The sequence below is a fragment of the Astatotilapia calliptera genome, chromosome 17 (genome assembly GCF_964374335.1).
Source record: "Astatotilapia calliptera chromosome 17, fAstCal68.1, whole genome shotgun sequence".
NCBI lineage: Eukaryota > Metazoa > Chordata > Actinopteri > Cichliformes > Cichlidae > Astatotilapia > Astatotilapia calliptera.
The window spans coordinates 6335680-6355945 of NC_137438.1; the positions used below are offsets into that span (position 1 = coordinate 6335680).

Genomic DNA, 20266 nt, shown 5'->3' on the forward strand with positions numbered 1-20266 from the left:
CGTTTGAATACTTTAATATAATTCCCAATCTTTCTTTTTTATATAAATCTTTGCTCATTCACTTAACCTATAAGAAGCTTTAAACGCATGGCTTGTAATGGACTAATTTTACAGTGTTGTATTGGTTCTTAGATGGAGAATCTAAATGCGTCTTCCATAGTTGTAAGCGGATAAGAAAGAGGATGAGTGAAAGCTGGGTTTTACTTTTGCATAGTCACTTACATTACTGACATTCCTTGGCATTTTTGCATCGAAGATATTAAATGCAGTTAATAAATACATCAGTTCATTGTTTAATTTTACTTGAGTTTTTTTTCTTTCTGTATCATCATCATCACGTCGTTTAAGCTAAATCTGCGGCTGTAAGTAACCCACAATGCTCAGAAAGTGTGAATAACAGTTTAATTTATGTTTATCGCCGCTCAAGGACTTGTGTCGTCATCTCCAGTGAAAGGTCTCACAGCCAATCAGCTGCCGGCTTTTACCGCCAGCCACTGCGTCGTTTTCGGGAAGGGGACGTTTCTTGTCAGGAAGGGTTAGAGCTAGAGTCGAGGAAGGCTGTTTTCTCCACCGCCAGAAAATACGGTATACTAACGGGGGAAGACTGTGGAATTAACTTCGCACCGCTTTTCTTTGGGATATTTATACTTTTTTGGGACGTTTTGGAATTAATATACAACATCTGATACTCACGAAGCTTTTAGAGAAAGCGCACCGACTTGGTCGACGCGTCTAATGTACAAAACGAAACGGAAGTAACTTGCCAGCTGTCTGGCCAAGCTTGGTAGGTGAGTAAATAACCGTTTATTAAATATTTCCGTCGAACACAGAGCACGTCTTCTGGTCTGTTAAACACATCCTGTCGTTTATCATCATTCTCCGATGCTGCCAAGAGTAAAAATGTTGGCGTTGGGCTTTTCTTTGGCAATCTAAGTTAACTTACTAGCTAGCATGCTCACGTTAACCAACGTCAATGCACTTGATAGGAATGGCACCGCCTCCATTGTCCCTGTCACAATACAGGAAGATGGGTTAAACTATAATTATATTATTTAAACAATACAGAAGTACGGTGAAGGATAAGTAGGCTTAAGGAAAGCGAGGACGAATTATTAGCACATGTATTACACAATTTATGTAATCCGATTTACCGTAATATACAAAAAGAGTCCATTATGTTCCATTAAACATTTAACAACATGTCAAGGAAAATCGTGGATTAGATTGACATGGATACTCTGTGTTTATGATTGTTATAAAGGATTTGGTAATAATGGTTAATCTCAGGATTTGTATCTGACAAAGTGGACCCAGAGGTGACTAACACAGAAAAGGCAGAATTACATAAAATGATTGGCTTCGGCATTTTTATGAATTGTATTCATTAGAAGAGAACAAACACATGTGGGATTAATTTTGTATCCTCCACATGAAATTAGTACACTACAGTCGACTGATCAGTTTATAAATCAAATCTACACGTTTTTTTTTAAAAAGACGTTTCTTTTCTTTCTTTTTTTTATAGCAAAATGACAAAGCCACTAGTTTCATCTTTTCAAATGTGATTATTTCTGTTTTCCTGTTTGTGATTTATGCTACTGCCGTTGTTTTGTTGTTGTTGTTTTTTTTTCATTGTTGTAGACAAGACATTTAGCTTGGATTCTGGGAACTCGTGATGGGTCTTTCCCACGATTTTTGACGTTTTGTATAACCCACACAGTAGACCAGACAATTAACTGACGCAGAAGCCTTTGGTCCAGTGATAGTAAGTGAAAATAAACTCCTGTTTCAGGCTGGAAATGTCACATTAAGTAAAATAAAGCCACGCAGTGAAAGGTAAGTGGCTTTGAGGCTGACAGAGGTGGGCACATGTTTTTTTTTTTGATCCACAGCACACAAAAAAACACATAACCAAAGAGGCATGTTGAACATTAATTAGAATATAGTTCCTAGAGCTTTTCCCCAGCTGTACTTTTGGTCAAAAATTTATTGATCAGATTGAACAAGCAGCAGATTTATCTGCAATGATAACCAAAAATGATGAATAGATTAGTGTAATTCAAAAATATTATTGATGACATTTTTTAATGTGCATACATATGGAAACGTGATCACAGTTGAACTTTACTTTGATATTGTTGATCTCGGTATGCCCACCTTTTGGTATTCACCCTGATATTTGACATCAAAGAGAAAGTTATGATGACTTTTTCTCCTGATAGCTAAGTGGCACTTTTGATGGTAATGCTTGACCATATTTGAGTTTCTCTGTATTGTTATTTAAGTGAGACACTTATGTAACACATTATTGATACCTAATTAAAAATTGTTACAAAATGGTCCTTCCTTTTTTTTCTTTTTGTTTTAAGTTTAGTTTCACTCATTACCTACTTCTTTTCTGTCTTATTATTAGTTTCTTCTGAAATCTTAAGTGCAGGTACTGTATGGTAAAGATTTAATTCTATTAATTCCATACTGATAAATGTTTAAAAAATGTGGTCTGGAATGTATTTTTTTCACCTTCTAAACTACATAACATAGGATTCAAAAATAATAACTAACCTATAATAAAAACAAAGTCTGTATCCCTTGCCATCCAATCACTTCGTCATGCTTCCATAAGTTAACAGAAAATAAAACAGAGCCAGGTTAATGAACAGTCTATGAAAATACTTTTATCTTTTGACTCATTGTGTTGTGGCTTAGACACAAGTCATATGATTATGACAAAAGTAACGGATTGAATGTGAATCATCTGAAACAGAAAGTAAAATTTAAGTCTTTCGTAGAATTGGGCACCACTTAAATGATCTTTTAATTGCTTGACTTTCCTTAGACCCTTATAATGGATTAATACTGCTGTCAGAACCCAGTACTTCTTGGTCTTACAGCATTAATAATTAAACTGTAATTGAGCTATAGCTAAAAGTTGTTGATCAGTAGACCAATTATTTGTTAACTGATTAATCATTTGAGCTGATTATAAACCCATAATGAAATGGGTGAGGAGCTAAAAAGGATTTTTTTTAACTGACAGGATAAACATAGGGGATCCCCAAAATAAGATGGATATTATTATCATTATTTTGAATTATGAAGCAAAGCTACTTTGTAGAGCCAACTGTAAACTGCAAATGAGCTGAATAGGTTCCCTTTAAAAAACTTGTCTTGGGCACCGAATGTACTTGACATTTGAATAGAATTCAACTGAAAAAGAAAGAAAAGGTATTGAGATGGTGAGAGAAACCACATCATCCGGTGGGGTGTGAGGCCCAGACTAGGGAAGGCAATTGTGTGGCCTGTGTACTCAGTCACAGGTAGGACCATTTGACTTCCTTTAGTTTGATTCTGATATAATAGGTTGATTCCAGCAGTCTACTGGCAAGCACTGGTTTACAAAATTTGTCCCATGAAGGACTTTGGATTTTGGTCTTTGCAAACACTGACAATGTAGGCTATGCTCTTATTTGCACGTGTAGCACTGGAGCTCCATCTGATAATCCAAGTAACATTTTAATTGCACTCCATAAAACTCATAAACACCTGTGCTTGCTTGAATGCAGCTATAGTACATGTATGCAACAGTAGAATGTCATAGGGGGGGAAAAAAGCTCTTTTTTTCCATTTTCACTTTCTTGATATTCACATGAATTTGTTCCCATGGTGCTTTTAATCCATATTTAAATCCATTTTAAATCAGACAGTCTTAGTTTTCAGTAGTTAGGGAAAAGTGACCAGTGATTTCATCATTTTGGATTCATTGTGGATGGTTAATGCATGAACTGTAAGTTATACAGTAATGTAAAGTGTGCATTTAGCGCCCTATGCTGCCTAAGTGATCCACACAACATTTCAAATGTAATTGAGTTTATAGGAACGTAAGTAAAAACATGTCTAGCCTGTATAATAGTCTGTATTATGTTGACCTGTGTGGACATATCACAGACATAAGGATGTCGGTGGGAAATGTGTTTTTCGTTATACAACATATACTTGGGGAAATCAGGAAATGGTTTCGTCCCATAGTTTGTCCACCTCCAACTCTGTTGTTCGTAATACTTTGAGCACAGGTAGCAAAGTATGCATCACATGCTGAGCATGTCTTGACATTAACTTTTCTAACAAATATCTTAACTACATTGCCTCATCATTTTCCACATTCAACAGAACTCGTCAATACCTGATACAACGTGAATAGAACTCACTTCTCCAATAGAATAAGAACCTGAATTGCAGTTAGAGGAGTCCCGTCAAGCTATATTGCTAGTGGTTTTCACACATGAATCATATCAGGGCATTGCTCAAAGTATTCCTTTCTCAGTGTAGTGAACAATATAGTTTCCTTTAAATGTGTTACTATTAGAAATGCTGGAAAAAAAGAACTGTTAATTACTTTATTGTTACACTTGGACACACGCGCAATTGGACTTTGTATTTGGGTTGGGAGTTGGCAGGTTAATGGCAGTTTAATGGGATTGGTTTTGACTTTTGCATTGTCACACATAGATGGATAATGTTGAGAAAGGTTAGGGCTACAGTGCTTGTGTCAAGTATGACTCTTGTCTGCAGAACATCACAGGGGAACATTAACGACAAGGCTGGTGGTGACTAATACATCCACTGTTGCAGCTTTAAGGCAACACATTCTGTCTTTTTTTTTTTCTATGAAAATGTGGGCACAAGTAGAGGCATTCTTTGTTCTGACTTTTGTGAAGACTTTTAATTTTAACTACACCTCAGAAAATTCAGCTTTTACTGTCAGACAATCGTAACATCATAAACTCTTCCAAGGTCTTGTTTTGTTCAGTGAAAAAAAAATTCTTCAGACATAATGTAGACGTGAAGTTACCGAGGGAACCAGCGCTTAACAATTTGTTTTTTCAACTGCTGTGGAAAGTAGTGGCGTAATCATTGCAAAAGCCTCATCGAACTGGTGTCACAAGTTTGCTGCCATGTCATTTGTGTTTGCTTTATGATAAACTTCATGATAAACTGTGTTTATCATTAGGATGAACTTTGTTTGTTGTAAAATGTATTTCTCATAGATACATCTTATGCATTTTTACATTTTAATATGAAACAAAAAAGGGATAGTGACTTTCTAAAGTACTGATGATAACTGAAGTAATAATAATAATAATAATAATAATGGATTGCATATATATAGCGCTTTTCTAGGCACCCAAAGCGCTTTACAGTTCCACTATTCATTCACTCTCACATTCACACACTCAGTGCTCAGAGGAACACTGCCTGAGTTACAAATAAAAAGAATGAGTCATTGAAATTCTCTTCTTAAGAAACTCAGCTGTAACAGTGATGAAAAGTGATGAGAAATTATAAGTGCTAGATGAAAGCTGGTGTAGGGGAAACAAGCTTAATGCGGGGGATATGGCATTGAGTGGAATTATTAAACACCACCACCAATAATAATAACAGTAATATATACGGATATGAGCTTGATAGGGATATATAGCGTTAGGAGGTCAGCATTATGAAGCGTAGCCCTAGAATGATTAATAAATGGAAGTTTTTCTCTTTTAAGTAGCTAAAAGAAACTTTAGAAGGGAAATTTTCTCTAAATAGAGGCTACAAAGAGACTGAGACGTAAATAGATAAACAAACGCAATTAAATGTTAAATATTTATTTTTAATGCTACAATAAAAAAACAAAGAAATATGATTAACGAATGACTCTGAAACGAGAGCATGCAGGGAAAAATGTGCAGCATAGTTGATAAATGCAGCAATACAGTGAATTTTTAATTGTATCAATACAGAAAACTGAGTTAACTGAGAACAAGGCTAGTTATGGTACTGCTGTGTGCCTAAGCTGGGTGCTGAGTTGTGGTGAGGTGGGATTGCTGGAATGTCAGCTTCTTGCAGGATGTTGATATCTCTCGGTAAACAAAAAACTCAAAGTTGCTCAAGCTCATCATGGCGTATACGTGAAGTATTGGCAGCAAATTCCAGAAACCAAATATTATTTTGTGCTTTGCTCCTGATGACCTTTTTGTTCTTAATTTGTCAAGTGAGGCTTAATTCAGTCTTTAAGGTTAAATTCAAGTTTGTCTTTTTTTCCAATAATCGTTGCTCTCGTGCCTGGGCTTTTATGCAATATTTTATTTAGAAGTGTGTTGTATTCCATGCTGAATAATAGTTAATTGTTTTGTTAATTGTGTATGTTGAGAGCAGAAGTTCTTGTGGTGAAAAACTGACAATCAGAATACTTTAATAATCACTGAGGAAATTATGTAGACAAACAGTCTAAGTACTAAGTAAAGGACAAAGAAATAAATAAGAAAGTAAAGAGAAAAAGCAGGAGCAACTGAAACAGGCTGCATGCTGGTTGATGTATGTGCACTTGACTCAAGCATTGCATGGTTAAAGCCCTTCCCCACTTGCTGTACGGGAATCTGCTAGAAAGTGCTGTGATTTCAAATCTCGTGGCTCTCTGGGGTCTTAAAACACATACTCTCTTGGTTTGTTGGTCTGCTTCTGTAGTGAGAACGTGTTGTCCTGTTGGAAGATGTGAAGAACATCCAGGCCACCTGGGTTGGCTGGAAGACTGTTTACTTAGCCTAGCAGGGTGAAGGACACTGTCTCAGCTGAACTCTGGACACGCACACACATACATATACACTGATATGCACACACTCATCCCCCTCCCTTTCCAAACGCCTTCGACGCTTATTCCCTTCCAATGCTGACGGTGGATCAAGGAGACCAGCGCACAGGCTGCAGGCCCGGATGTACTGTCTAAATCGGCTGTCTCTCACCCTTTACCCACCCCTGTTGCTTGTCATGTGTTTCTTTGGCGTATTTAGAGTTTTTTTTTCATGTGCAGAGGTGTTTTTTTCTGTTCTCAAACTGATCTCCCTGTTGAAGCTCAGTCTGGGGGGAGTTATTTTTTTTCTCCTTATCTTTCCTCATGTGGTGCATTTTCCATTGTTATACCTCTCTGACCTGTCTTCCCCATGTGATGTTTGTGTAATGTATGTATGGTCAGAAGGGTAAGTCGGCGCTGGCAAAGGTCGGCAGCCTTAACCCAATTTCCTTCGGGGTCAACCTTCAGGATCAATAAAGTTTTATTGAATTGAATTGAATTGAATTGAACATGTCATAGTAGTGGTTCTCCTGGGCTCTGCCAACATTAAATAATCTATATAGCACGTAGACCATGTTGTTCAAAAAAAGAATTGGTGAAAATGTGACACTTTACATTTTAAATCCTAAACCTAACCTGTTCTGTTCAGCACATCTTATTATGATAGGCATGATTTCAACAAGGTGCTAGAAAAATTCCTCAGAGTTGTTTGTTCTTATTGACATGATTGCATCACTCCGCTATTGCAGAACAGTTGATTGCAAATCTTCCGTTCCACCACATCCCAAAAATGCTCTATTGGGTTGAGACCTACTAGTAGCTGTGAATGGCATTTGTGTACAGTGATCTCATTTTCATGTTTGGGAAATCTAAATGAAATGCATACATGGTGGTATATACAGGGATGGACAGCAGCAATACTCAGGTAGACTGTGGTATTTGAACAACGGTCAGTTAGTAATAATGACCCCTAAGTGCACTAAGAAAAGAAAATCCCCCACACCACCACTAGCAGCAGCAGCAGCCTGAATCTTTGGTTTAAGGCAGAACGGAAGGTTTTCCAAATTATGACCCAACCATCTGGAAGTTGCAGGACAAATAAAGGCTCACAAGACCAGACAGCATTTTTCCAATTTCCTATTGTCCAAGTTTGGTGAGCCCTGTGAATTGTAGCCTCAGTTTCCTGTTCTGAGCTTACAGGAGTGGTGCCCATTATGGTCTTCTGCTGCTTTAGCCTGCCAGCTTCAAGGTTTCACATGTTGCTCTTCAAAGTATGCTCTTTTACATACCTTGGTTGTAACACGTTTTTATTTTAGTTACCGTTGCCTTCCCATCAAATCGAAGCAGTCTGGCCAATCAACACTGACAACTACAAGACACTTCTGCAGAACTGCCACTCAATGGATATTTTTTCTGTAAACCATAGACATGGTTCTGTTGAATATAAGTAATTGTCAGCCCAGCCTATGTGATATAAACATCCATGCCACTTAAGTCACCTTTTTTCACTTTGAACTTGAGCGGTTTGTCTTGACTGGCTGACTTTAAGACCAGGTTGCTGTTGTGTTCAATAACGTTATATAATTACTTATGCTGTAATGGGAATGACTGTTAAGTAACTGCAAAGTTAGTTCTTGTGGTGCTCTCAAGCTTATAATGATTTTATTTAGTAATTAGTTTAAGATAGTGAACTTCCTTTAAGGCAATACAACTAAGTAAGAAGAACTAAAGTTTGAAAAGCTGTGACCATTAGTAGAATATTGAATATAATTGAAGTTTTCAATGAGTTATCATGTGACTATGGTCACAATGTTATAGCATTAGAGCTGCCAGAGAACAAAAACTGTATATTAAAATATGTACAGAGTAACACATTACAAAATAACTAAAATATTAATTAGATTAAATATTATAGTTTGAATATGTGATCCCTGACAGTGGCAGAGGATGCAAAATATCTGTTCCTCAACTAGAAACAGGAAATAATCATTAGGAACCTGTGGTACATGAAGCTTGTATGAGTTACCTGTTCTTCATTCTGTCAGCACAGTAAATTTTCACAGTTTTCCTCTCCACAGACCAAAATTTTAAGAATTTCCAAATGTGATTCTAACATTCCCACTTCCTACCCCTACCCCCTTTTTTCTGTTTTTTTTTTTTTTTTTTTTTTAATTTCACTTCTTTAGGGTCTGAATGCCAACTTTGTACGTGATGGAGTTGGGCAGGCAACTCTGTTTGAAGATGAGGAAACCTAGGAAACCCCAGACTTCTTCCTCACCTGCTTCCATTAAAGGCCTGGAAATCCACTTTTACAGACTTGACATTGACCCACTGAAATACCCAAAAGGCCACTACACTGCTGAGAACCTCTGCGTGGACGCTGCCAAGAAATGCTGTAAGTGGCTGACTTGTTTACAGAATTGTCATTTGCCAGTTCTTTGATTTAATCTTTTCCTGTTGCAGTAATTAAGAGTGTATTTTCCTTTTTTCTCTGTAACTGAATATAGTATATAGTAAAATGGGTTATCCAGATTCAAAAGACAAAAGCATAAAGTTATTAATAATGATTAGCTTTAATCTTATACCTATTGCGTGCAATCTTACATATGCTGACTGTCAAGTTTTAGATTTTGTCAAAATCAGAAAAGTATATTAAGCAAAAGTACACTTCTTTTTGTCTCTGTTTAAAAATAATAACAATAATAATGGATTGCATTTATATAGCGCTTTTCTAGGCAGCCAAAGTGCTTTACAATTCCACTATTCATTCACTCTCACATTCACACACTGGTGGAGGCAGCTACAGTTGTAGCCACAGCTGCCCTGGGGCAGACTGACAGAAGCGAGGCTGCCATATTGTGCCATCGGCCCCTCTGGCCATCACCAGTAGGCGGTAGGGTAAAGTGTCTTGCCCAAGGACACAACGACCAGGACAGAAAGAGCTGGGGATCGAACCGGCAACCTTCCGGTTACAGATGAGCTTCCCAACCCCCTGAACCACAGTTGTGGAACCAGATTATATTCGTTGTCTCTTAAACAGTCTCATTGCCTTTACATGTATGCACATTTATTTCTCTAACTAAACAATAATACTGTTAGCTGCCTAGCTTCCATTGTCACAATGGTGGGATTTCAAACTTGATACTGAGAACCAGGAACATACATGATACTTTATGGAACTTTGGTATTGAAAGGTACCAGAAGCTTCAGTTTTGGTGACATCCAGACAAATGTGAACAATGTTTAAATGTGAGGCTGTAAGAAGGAGTAAGAAAGATATCAATATCATCATTGCAGCTTTTTACCTGCAACAACTCACTTTCACCCAAGTGTGAGGTGAAAGTAAAAACATATGAAACATACGAAATAAAAGCTGTTGTTGCTGCTGTGCAAATGTAGCTCTGTAGTGTGAAATGTCTCCCAACTGCTGTCCTTTTACTGCCAGCTTCCTCCATGCTATGTTAGCACTCTGGCTAACAGCCAGTACTCTGCTGCCGTTGCATGGTGTAGTTAACTAAATAGAACTGAATTGAATAGAAATGCTGTAGATCAGTGCATTGTCTCCAGTATCTTATCCAGCTATTCGGGATCCAACCAGATATCTGATCCAGATATCAGACTGGCACATCCCAAGTCAGAACAACAGATGGACAGAGTGGAGCCTTTTCTACGAGTCATAAAACATTTCATCTTTTGCAACGATATAGTGGTCTATGCTCTCTATGTGTCTGTTTAGAAGCAGATTGTATTCCATATCTCTTAAACACTCTCTTTAAACAGGCTGTAATCCTCTTCCAATGTCATTATTCTAATAGCCTGACTATTGATCCCCCCCCCCCCCCTCCCCCTCTGCTTTTCTGTCTCTCAGCTATCTCTCCCTTGTGCCATAACCTATTTGCCCTGTACGATGAGCTCACTGGCACTTGGTATCCCCCAAACTACGAGTTCGAGGTCACAGATGAAACCAGTATCAAGTTCCACTATCGCATGAGGTAAGAATGATGTCACGGCAGCAAATGAGCGCTCTGGAGTAGGGATGGGTACCGATATCCGGTGCCATTATGGCACTAATTCTGACATAAACGGTAGTAACCAGACCGAAAAGCAGCGCACATTTCGGTGCTTGTTTTTTTTTTTCCTGAGATGTCATACACTTTGGATTCTAGCCAATCATTTTACCTTTCCAAGGATAGTAGGCAGGCCCAGGTACGTACGTTCTTTTAGAGCAGAGCTACAGATCAAAAATGACCAAGGTGATGCGGTCAAAAGTCTGGCTGTACTTCACAGCAAAAGATGCAAACTCAGCAGCCTGCAACAAGTGCTTTAAGCTGATACTGTGCAAAGGAGGTAACACCTCAAATCTGATGAAACACCTGGCGACACATAGCGTTTTTTTTTTAAAGCCGAGAAATGCACCGTATTTGATAGCTTGCTACAAAACCTCACACCGAGCACATCTACTGCGGGTGTGGTAAATCTCCATTAGTGAGTTAGTGCGTATCGCCTCGTGCGTGCGGCTGGACGGTGCTTATCATTTTGCAGAAATAAAATAAAACCTAAACGATACCCATCCCTACTCTGGAGTTGAATACTCTAATTTTTTATCATATGTGAATTGTTTCCTGTATTGTATCAGAGGGTGTACATTTCGTGATACCAGAAGAGAATACTGCAAATAAAGTTAAACACTGCCAGGCTTTCTTTGCTTTAGTTGACTTGATAAATCTAAAACCCCAGCAGGAAGCAACGGGTTTCACATTATAAACTTTCTCTGTAAAGCAGCACAATTTGCTTCAGGCTCTGTGCATACTCACATAAAAAGGGGCATTTCATGGGTCATTCATGTTAATTATTTTATTCCTGAAAGTGCACTTGGGGCTATTGTTGGGTTTTTTTTGTTTTGTTTTTTTCGCTAAGGTGATGACTGCACATTAGAGCTCTGAACTGGAGACATTTAAAAATGAAATATTATTGCCCCATAACCTGACAAAGAAGATCAAAGGGAAATTATTTTTATTGACTGAACAGGTATTCTTAGCATGTGTTCTGTATTATGCAATGCAACACAGTTTGTAATTAATTCTATGGTTCTATTAAGGTACAGCTTAACAGTTTTCACATATAAAACATATTTCCCCTATAGCGACTCGACTGTATTTAGAACATGCCGTAAATGAAAGAGTCAGCTTGTGCTTTCAGCTGATTTTAAACCGTAACTGGTCAGGGGCAGGTTAACGTGGTCTTTCGCAACACATAATACTCTGACTTTAAGCTCGACATAGTTTGCTAAGCTGTAATCCCTCCTAGCTAATATGAGGGACTTGGTTGGGTCCCCTGACAACCCCCCTGATAACCAGCTAGGACAAGTTGCATACTGTATGATGCTCCGAGCCCGATAAAGCCTGACTCAAGAGGTATGGGCTAAAAAGCGAGATTATAGCTTACATCTCAGAGCATCATGCAGTATGCAACTTGTCCTAGCTGGTTATCAGGGGGTTGTCAGGGGACCCAACCAAGTCTTTACAGGCCAGACAGAATATTAGGTGCTGGAATCTGGGCATTGCAACTCAGGCAGAAATTAAAGACGGGAACCTTGACTTGCCTCCTCCTAGCTAGGAACACTGTCAATTAGGTATGGAATCTCTCCTCGCTTGTTGGGATAGAGCAGTGGTTCAAACTGTATTAAAGCAACCATGTCCCAAAAACCCAAAGACACTATTAAGACTAAATTATTTTGTTTCACTTTTGTTTAGCACAAGCTAAGAATTCAGACTTCTGGATAGGGCAGAATTGCTTCCTTATATGGTTTTTTCTGTACTTGTAAGCCATTCTGTGTGCTCTGATTTAAAACAAAAACTTGTCAGCATCAGACATTTTTTCATAAATACGAGTGCTCTTTAAGTAAGACGATAGGATAAGATATTTCACAATAATAGAATAGAATAAAAATGTCTGGACCAAATGATATATTTGTGATTGATTGGGGAGTTTGGTCATTTCTGGATTACAGCTTTAGTTTTTGCAGCGAGAATTTGTTGTTACTGTGGCGTGTTTTGAACCCCAAATTGAAATGAAACATTTGCTAGACCTTATTTAAAAAAAGAGAAAGGAAAACCAACACAGGACTCAGCTGAAGGTCAAGGTGAGTGAGGGAGTTGTTTTGCTGCTCATAAAATAATATAGTCTTACAACAGCTATAAAAGGAACTAAAAATAGGAACAGAAAGCAGTTTGTTCGACCATTTCGCGTGATAATGGCAAAGTATTGCAACAGACTCGACCCAGTGAAGAATACTTCAGTGAAGAGTTTATTTTGCCAGTTTTTTAAAACCAGTAAAATAATGCCATATTTGTACTTGACTCTACTACCCCACTGTACTGTGCTACTCACAACTTGAGTAGCATGTCATGCAAAGAGGAAAAAAACCCACTGTGGTGTCAGTTACACTTCCTCTTTATCTGTGCTCTGTTTTGGCAATAGCTAGTAGAGGGAAAATCAAGTGTACATAGAGCCTAACTGTGGTGCATATTTTGTGTATGAGCTTCTTGTATCAAAGTGCAGCCACCTAAAAACAAGTGAGTTATTATGATCATATCATGATATGAACATGGTCTAAACAAAGCACACACAAAGATAAAAATACCATCAGGATAGATTTATATAAGGTCAGAAAGTAGCAAAACAGAGCGTAGATGCAGATCTTTTTTTTAAAAAGTTGTAATATTAGAGAATATCGGATGGCATATTTGACAGTATTAATATATCAGTTTTATCAGGTTTTATTAAATTCATGACCTTTTATTGAGCCCTCATTATTTGTTTTATTACTTCTTACTCTTCTTTTCATTCATTTTTCAGTGTTGCTTTGATTTAGGTTACTACTGTTTTGTGCATTGCCCTTTGTCTATTGTTGTTCTTTGAAGGATGTAGACAGATACATGGTGTACACGTATTTCCTCTGTAAAGCACAGGCTAGCTTTAAAATTGCTTCGTTTCAGAGAAAACAGGAAAACGGGTCAAAAAGTAAAAGAAAAAAAACAACAACCAAAAAACCAAAACCTCAAACCTGAGATGGTGGTGTCACTGCCCAGCACTGAAACGCTAACTGGAAAGTCAAATGGAGATGACAGATTAAAAGAGTAACAGAGTAAAAGTCAGCATGGACAGTTTTACATTTCAATCACTCATCATCAGTAATGTGATGCAGACCCACATAAAAAGAAAAACGAAGAAACCAAAGCCATAAATTCCCTCATGTGTATTTATGCTGTGCTGTTAACCAGTCCTCTATCTCTCTGCTGTCAGGTTTTATTTCAGAAACTGGCATAGCTCCATTGAAGGAGAGCCGTATGTCTGGAGGCACTGCATCAGTAAACTCAAAGGAAACAGCCCACAGAAAATACCAGAGGGAACACCGTTACTGGATGCTGACTCCTTGACTTACCTGTTTACTCAGGTTTGTGCTTGCAAGGTTTAGTTTAGACCCTGAATTATTATACTGGTTTTTGTATACACAAGCTTTTACCCATTTATTGTTGCATGTATCAAGAATATAATATCTCAGATCACAGAAAGATCCACTTTGACTCAACTTAACATTTGAATGTTTTTGGTGTGTTATTTTCTTCTTAGTTTTACTTTAAAATCCCATGAAAACACATTATCAATGAAAGCTCATTTTAAAACAACATCAGCTGGTACTCATGTTTTTTTTTTTGGTTTTTTTACAGTGTGTACAATCAGTTTTCCATTAGAGTTCTGTTATGATCAGATGTGTTTGCTGTTTGTCTGATTATCTGCTAAGGATAAATGTATATTTGTTGCACAGAGCCAAAATGACTTTCAGACTGGCGTAGTTCCACTCAGGAGCCCCCAGTCAGAGGCAGAGCAACATGAGATAGAAAACGAGTGTTTGGGCATGGCTGTGCTTGCAATCACTCACTACGCCATGAACGAGAAAATGCCTCTGTCCACTGCTTCCCATGAAATCAGGTAACACAGCTTTTTGATTATTGCCAAAAAAAACGACACCTACTACTAAAATACAGACAGCAGCACAGTGTTTTATTGTATTGACAAAAATGTTTATGCATTCTGTCTTGATCCCCTCCTCTCCCCATTTCCCAGCTACAAACGTTTCATCCCAGATTCGCTGAACCGCAACATTAAGCAGCGTAACATTCTGACACGGATCCGCATCAACAACGTGTTCAAGAAATTCCTCACTGAATTCAACAGTCGCACAGTAAAGGACAGCAACATCACGACATACGACCTGAAGATCAAGTACCTGGCCACGTTGGAGGGTCTGGTCAGCAGCATGGGCAGCGAGGTTTTTGAGCCTTCTTCACTTAGTGTAATTCAGGAGGGAGACTTCTGCAATGGAAGTTACTACGGTAAGTAACTGGAGTGGTGAGAAGGTGCTAATCATGATTTTAGTTTCCCAGGGAGTGTTCCAGATTTGTGACATGCAACAGCTCAGGTTGTAGAAAAAAGCACCCTGGCATATTATTTTTTGACTTCCAGCATGACCCAAATTTTTCAGAAGATTTTGAGTAACGAAAGATTCAAACAGTTACTGAGTTAATCCCTGTTAGAGTTTGAGACCAGTCAGGGAATAATACATATAATGAGGAAAACTGTAATTGCTACTCTACCACAAAACTGAGATAACGGCTTGTCTTTACTGTCCTCTGACAGTAGTTTAATTAGCTGCATTGATCTATAGTTGGCAGTGGTTTGGTATGTTTACATGTAGGCTCCCTGTGGTGTCCCACTAGCAGATCTGCAAGAGAGAGAAAAAAAGGTTTGCACCTTGTTGACATCCAAATATACCCAAGACACAGTGAGAACTTTTGCAATGGCTAAAAAACAAAAGTGAAAGAGGATGTTTACACATTGTAACATTAACCCACTTATTACTTAGTAGACCACACCCCGTACTTTTCTAAATAACATGTGAAGATTACAAAACACTATAGGGCTGATTACTGAAAGTAATCTGGGGATCTGAGTTTGTTTGTTTGTTTTTCCCTTTTAAACATAAAGTCACCATAGTTAATAACAGATTATTTTGTAAACAATCTTTGTGTAAAATGTTATGTTTCTATGCAACTACTACAATATACGTTTGCTATGTTTACCTGTTTCCAGGATATTATAATCAGAGTCTAGGACACGCTCAGAGTCAGAACATGGAGGCAAGCCGTGACATGCAGGTCCTGGTTACCGGCACCACTGGTATTTCCTGGAGGACGAAACCCACTACAGTGAGTAAAAACCTCAAGGGCCTTTAGTTTCACAATGGTAAATTGAGTAGCAAACAAGTAGTGGACAGATCTCTAACCTGTTATTTGAGAATCCCAGAGACGGCACACCCATTTAATCTGGCCTTAATTTATAAACAAATGAGGAAAACTTAACTTACTGGTGGGTGTTAACAAGTTCATACAAACTTCAGTAAGTTAGGAAATGTGTGCAAAATTGATAAATGTAATCAGTGGCTTTAATAGAAATATTAAATGTTAAACATTGTAATATTTAAAGTATTTTAGTAAAACATTTTATTTTAACATCGCTTAATCACTCGATACATCTCTGATGCACTGAGATCTGTTACAGAATGTCATTGAGACTTTGAAAAGGTGATGCAGCATTTTCAGATTGGCTAAGAAAAAATTATATCCGTGTGTTTGCTTTGTTTGCTTTGTAAACAGTCGTCTGTGGCCTGTAGAGAAAAAGGAAAGTCAAAGAAGAACAAACATGATGCAAAACAGAAGACTGACAAAAAGAAAGATGCAAACGAAGGCTGGGTGGTCTTCTGTGACTTCCATGAGATCACGCATACTGTCATCAAAGAGGCGATGGTCACCATCTATAAACAGGACAACAAGAAGATGGTGAGACTAGTGTGTGTGTGTGTGTGTGTGTGTGTGTGTGTGTGTGTGTGTGTGTGTGTGTGTGTGTGTGTGTGTGTGTGTGTGTGTGTGTGTTTTTCCTTTAGTGTTTACTCAAATGCGTACTTAAAATTTTAAAACTTTTCATTTATAAGTAAAACCAGAAATTGCAATTAAAGTGTTATTAATAATATCTTAAATAAGAATTGTATAAGGATTCATTGTTGAGAAGCCCTGTAGCTTGTTTCTTGCATTCTCTACATTGGTTGTGTTTTTGTTTTTGTATTGTTTTTTTCACCTGCCAAATCAAAGATGGCGCCTCGCTACATTTTATTAGCCATGACAAATTATTTTATCATACTTAATTGTGAAATTAAATTTGAGTTTGTCATTCATCACTGCTCATACTACAGGGCTCGAGAGTGCTGTGGAGTGTTTGTAATAGCTGCTACTTTGATTACTTCTTCCCTTCCTGCTTTCCTTCATCACTCTTTGGATGTCTCTGCACTTTTCAGGAGCTGCTGTTGGATACAAGGGCAGAGGCTCTGTCCTTTGCAGCCCTTGTGGACGGGTACTTCAGGCTGACTGTGGATGCCCATCACTACCTGTGCAAGGAGGTGGCTCCGGCTTCAGTGGTACACAACATCACCAATGGTTGCCACGGACCCATCAGGTTTGTACTGGCAATTTTATTTGAGGAGGATGAGAATGTGCCACATGCAGTTTTATCAAACAAATTCATCATTTGTTGCATGTCATGTTACTGGACAAGGTGATTAAGTCACATCGCAGGCTGAAAAATGTCAAAGTAGAAGCTCCTATAAGAACCTCCATCAAATTTTCCTTGTAGCTTAATATTTCTGGGATATCTTGATTGAACAGCTGTCTCCGGTCAGGTCAGTTAAATCAAATGTCTCGTTGTTTTTCTTTTTGCAGTACGGAGTACGCCGTCCAAAAACTGCGCCAGGAGGGCAATGAGGAGGGCGCCTACATCCTGCGCTGGAGCTGTACTGAATACCAGTACATCATCATCACTGTGGTTTGCAGTGAGGTACTATAGATCTACTGATTAACTGACAAATTCACAAAACACTACTTACCTAAATTTTATTTACTAATTTTTAAATGAGAACAGCAATTTTGGGTTGAGGGGACCACTGTAGACCTCAAATGTATTCAAGCACACAGCCATCTTTGTTGGTCTCTGTTAAATTTCTACAAGCCTGTTTGCCATTCAAAAGCTTAGGAAAAATAATTGAAAGCTGAAGAATTAGCGATTGTTAAATTCTGGCGCCCTTTTCCATAGTTTGTCGGGGTTTTTTCTCTCTGCTTTCTTCTCTTTTCTCTCAATCTCATGCGGTTGCAGCAGATGGCTGTCCTCCCTGCTCCTAGTTCTGGCTGAGGTCTTCTCCTTTTAAAAGGGAGTTTTTCCTTCCCACTGTCACCAAATGCTTGCTCATAGAGGGTCTTTTAATTGTTGATTGTTGATAAAAGAACTACTTGTTTAAAATGAAAAAATTGTTTATTGTTCATCCAGATTGACTTGAGGGAGTCTCGTCCTGTGCGCCAATACAAGAACTTCCAGATTGAGGTTACCCCCAGTTCCTTCACTCTACACGGCACAGATACATCACAATCCACTCTCAAGGAGCTGCTTGAGCACCTGGAGGGCCAGAATCTGCGTAGCGACAACCTTCAGTTCCAGTTGGTCCGCTGCTGCCCCCCACAGCCAAGAGGTAAGCTTAATGAAAAATAAACAATGGCATTCACAGTAAATGAAGACAAGCTCACAGCATTGCAAATTTACATTATTATTTTCAAGACAAGAATAATAACACAAACACACGAATAGGAACTCTGCATTTTACATCCGTAAATTGACTATTTTTAATGCACAGTCTTACTGCATATGGTAATTTTAACAGTGTTGAATTAATGACACAATAAAGTAATTTCACTGGTTCACAGCAGGTTTTTTCATACATATTGTACATGTAAAACATGTGGCACAGTTAAGCCTATGCAGTGTGTTCTTTTCTCCATCATCATCATCATAAAAGGCAAACTCCAACTTTAATACTGGGTAGGATCAGACATACAACAGATTTTCGACCTATAAAGCTCAGGGAAACAAGTCATTCTTTTTCAGTGGGATATAAAGCTAGATTTATATTTGTTTTCAGGATATATTGGCATGATACCGCAATTATAAAAACTGCGTGTCATCTACTGACAATAGACAAAAATATGAGCACAGACATGAGTAACGATCAGTCTGTTTTGCCAAGATTGGTGCAAATTAGCAGGTCAAAAACTTAATTAGACCTAAGAGAAGCTGGTGAAAACACAAAAACAATGTCAGAATGTTTGAAATTTATGGAGACTGCATGTACGATTGGTGATTATTGCAGCTGGTCTCTAGATTAAGCTGACTCAGGATGTGAAGAAGAACACTGAGCAGTCTTGAGGAATGGCAGCCCGGAAACTTTACCAGTGGGACACATCGTTGTGTGCCTCAACTTCACAGGGTGTTTCAGTCTTTTATCACAAGCTATTCTGGCATTTTTAAGTTTCTTTTTACCTTACTTGGTTATGTTTCGGGATTAGTAATCTGATCTAGAATACAATATAAAAATTGTGGGACACATAATCAGCAGTGGACCTTGGATTCATTGGGGGTTTCGGCCATTATCACTAGACACCCTCATCCAAGGAGGTCCTGCCCGAGTTATATCAATAATTCAACGTGCATTTCCCTTTTTTTTTTTTTTTTTTCATGGGTGACTCACAGCCACCTTTTGGGCAACAAATCATTGTAAGATTGAGACGTAATTCTAGCTCATTCTAAGTCATAATAATGGCTTAGCTTGAAAATTGGTTTCGGATGTTTCAGAGCTCTGTGAGTGTGCACTGCTGAGGAACAATGAGCAGTGGCTTTGGTGCTTTCTGACACGTTCTTCATGGACTACTCTTTAAATAGAAATACTTAATTACTTAATTACTTTAATTTGAAATTTGTCATTGCAGCTTTATAGTGAATCCCAACAGTATATTTTTTTTACATCAAAAGACAGTTTTGCACTTTGTGCAGACTCTAAGTTGTGGATTGCTGTTGAAGTTTAGGTGACTCACTGAGAGTGAAGGGAAGCAGGTCTGGTCAGGTGTGTGTGTGTTTGTCTCTGTAAAATGGTGTCAGAGAGGAAGAGAGTTGTAAATGTGGGTTTCCGGAGCCAATCTAGTGCTCTTGTGTTTACTTCACTCAGGGAAAGGTAGAGCCATTTATGCATGGATGTGTTGGGCTGCTTGTGTTTGTTCAGGGTGTTGTGGTTCAGACAGTCATCTAAATGCTGGCTGCTTTCGGTTAGTCTTTGGTCGGGATGAGCTTTAGAGGAAGACAATAGACAGAAGTGCTGTGTTGTCTCTGCTAAAATATTTATAAGGTGTTACACAACGCTCTGTCTACCACAATAACACCCTTATATGCTCACTTCCTGGGAACAGCATGCAGTTGACTTATTTATTGTTATTTTGGCTCTATGCAGGTTTTTGTTTATCTGTTCTGACAGTAAGATAAATTGTGAAAAATGCTGCAGGGTTTAAGAGTGGGTGAGTATGTGTTGCTTTGTAAGTATCTAGATTAAGGCGAGGTTTTAGAGGAGTATATAAAATATCTGATGGGACATGTGGGTGCAGGCTGTGTTTGGCTTTTAGCATGAAACCCAGATTGCATGTTACAGAATAGTGCTCGAGATGCTCTCCGAAA

At 38.3% G+C, this 20266-nt stretch overlaps 1 protein-coding gene across 2 annotated transcripts in view; it reads left to right on the top strand.

Annotated features, from left to right (window-relative positions):
- Positions 1–507: 507 nt before the first annotated feature.
- Positions 508–20266, top strand: part of jak1 (Janus kinase 1) — a 30151-nt gene continuing 10392 nt past the window's right edge. The window contains exons 1-11 of one of the 2 annotated variants that reach the window (XM_026146091.2): positions 508–788; positions 8794–9002; positions 10476–10599; positions 13913–14063; positions 14436–14599; positions 14735–15003; positions 15761–15876; positions 16324–16506; positions 17019–17176; positions 17440–17554; positions 18041–18239. In XM_026146091.2, the coding sequence (XP_026001876.2) occupies positions 8801–9002; positions 10476–10599; positions 13913–14063; positions 14436–14599; positions 14735–15003; positions 15761–15876; positions 16324–16506; positions 17019–17176; positions 17440–17554; positions 18041–18239 (1681 nt within the window). In that variant the 5' untranslated portion in view covers positions 508–788; positions 8794–8800. The remainder of the gene's footprint in view (positions 789–8793; positions 9003–10475; positions 10600–13912; positions 14064–14435; positions 14600–14734; positions 15004–15760; positions 15877–16323; positions 16507–17018; positions 17177–17439; positions 17555–18040; positions 18240–20266) is intronic. The other variant, XM_026146093.2, reaches the window with a different exon arrangement.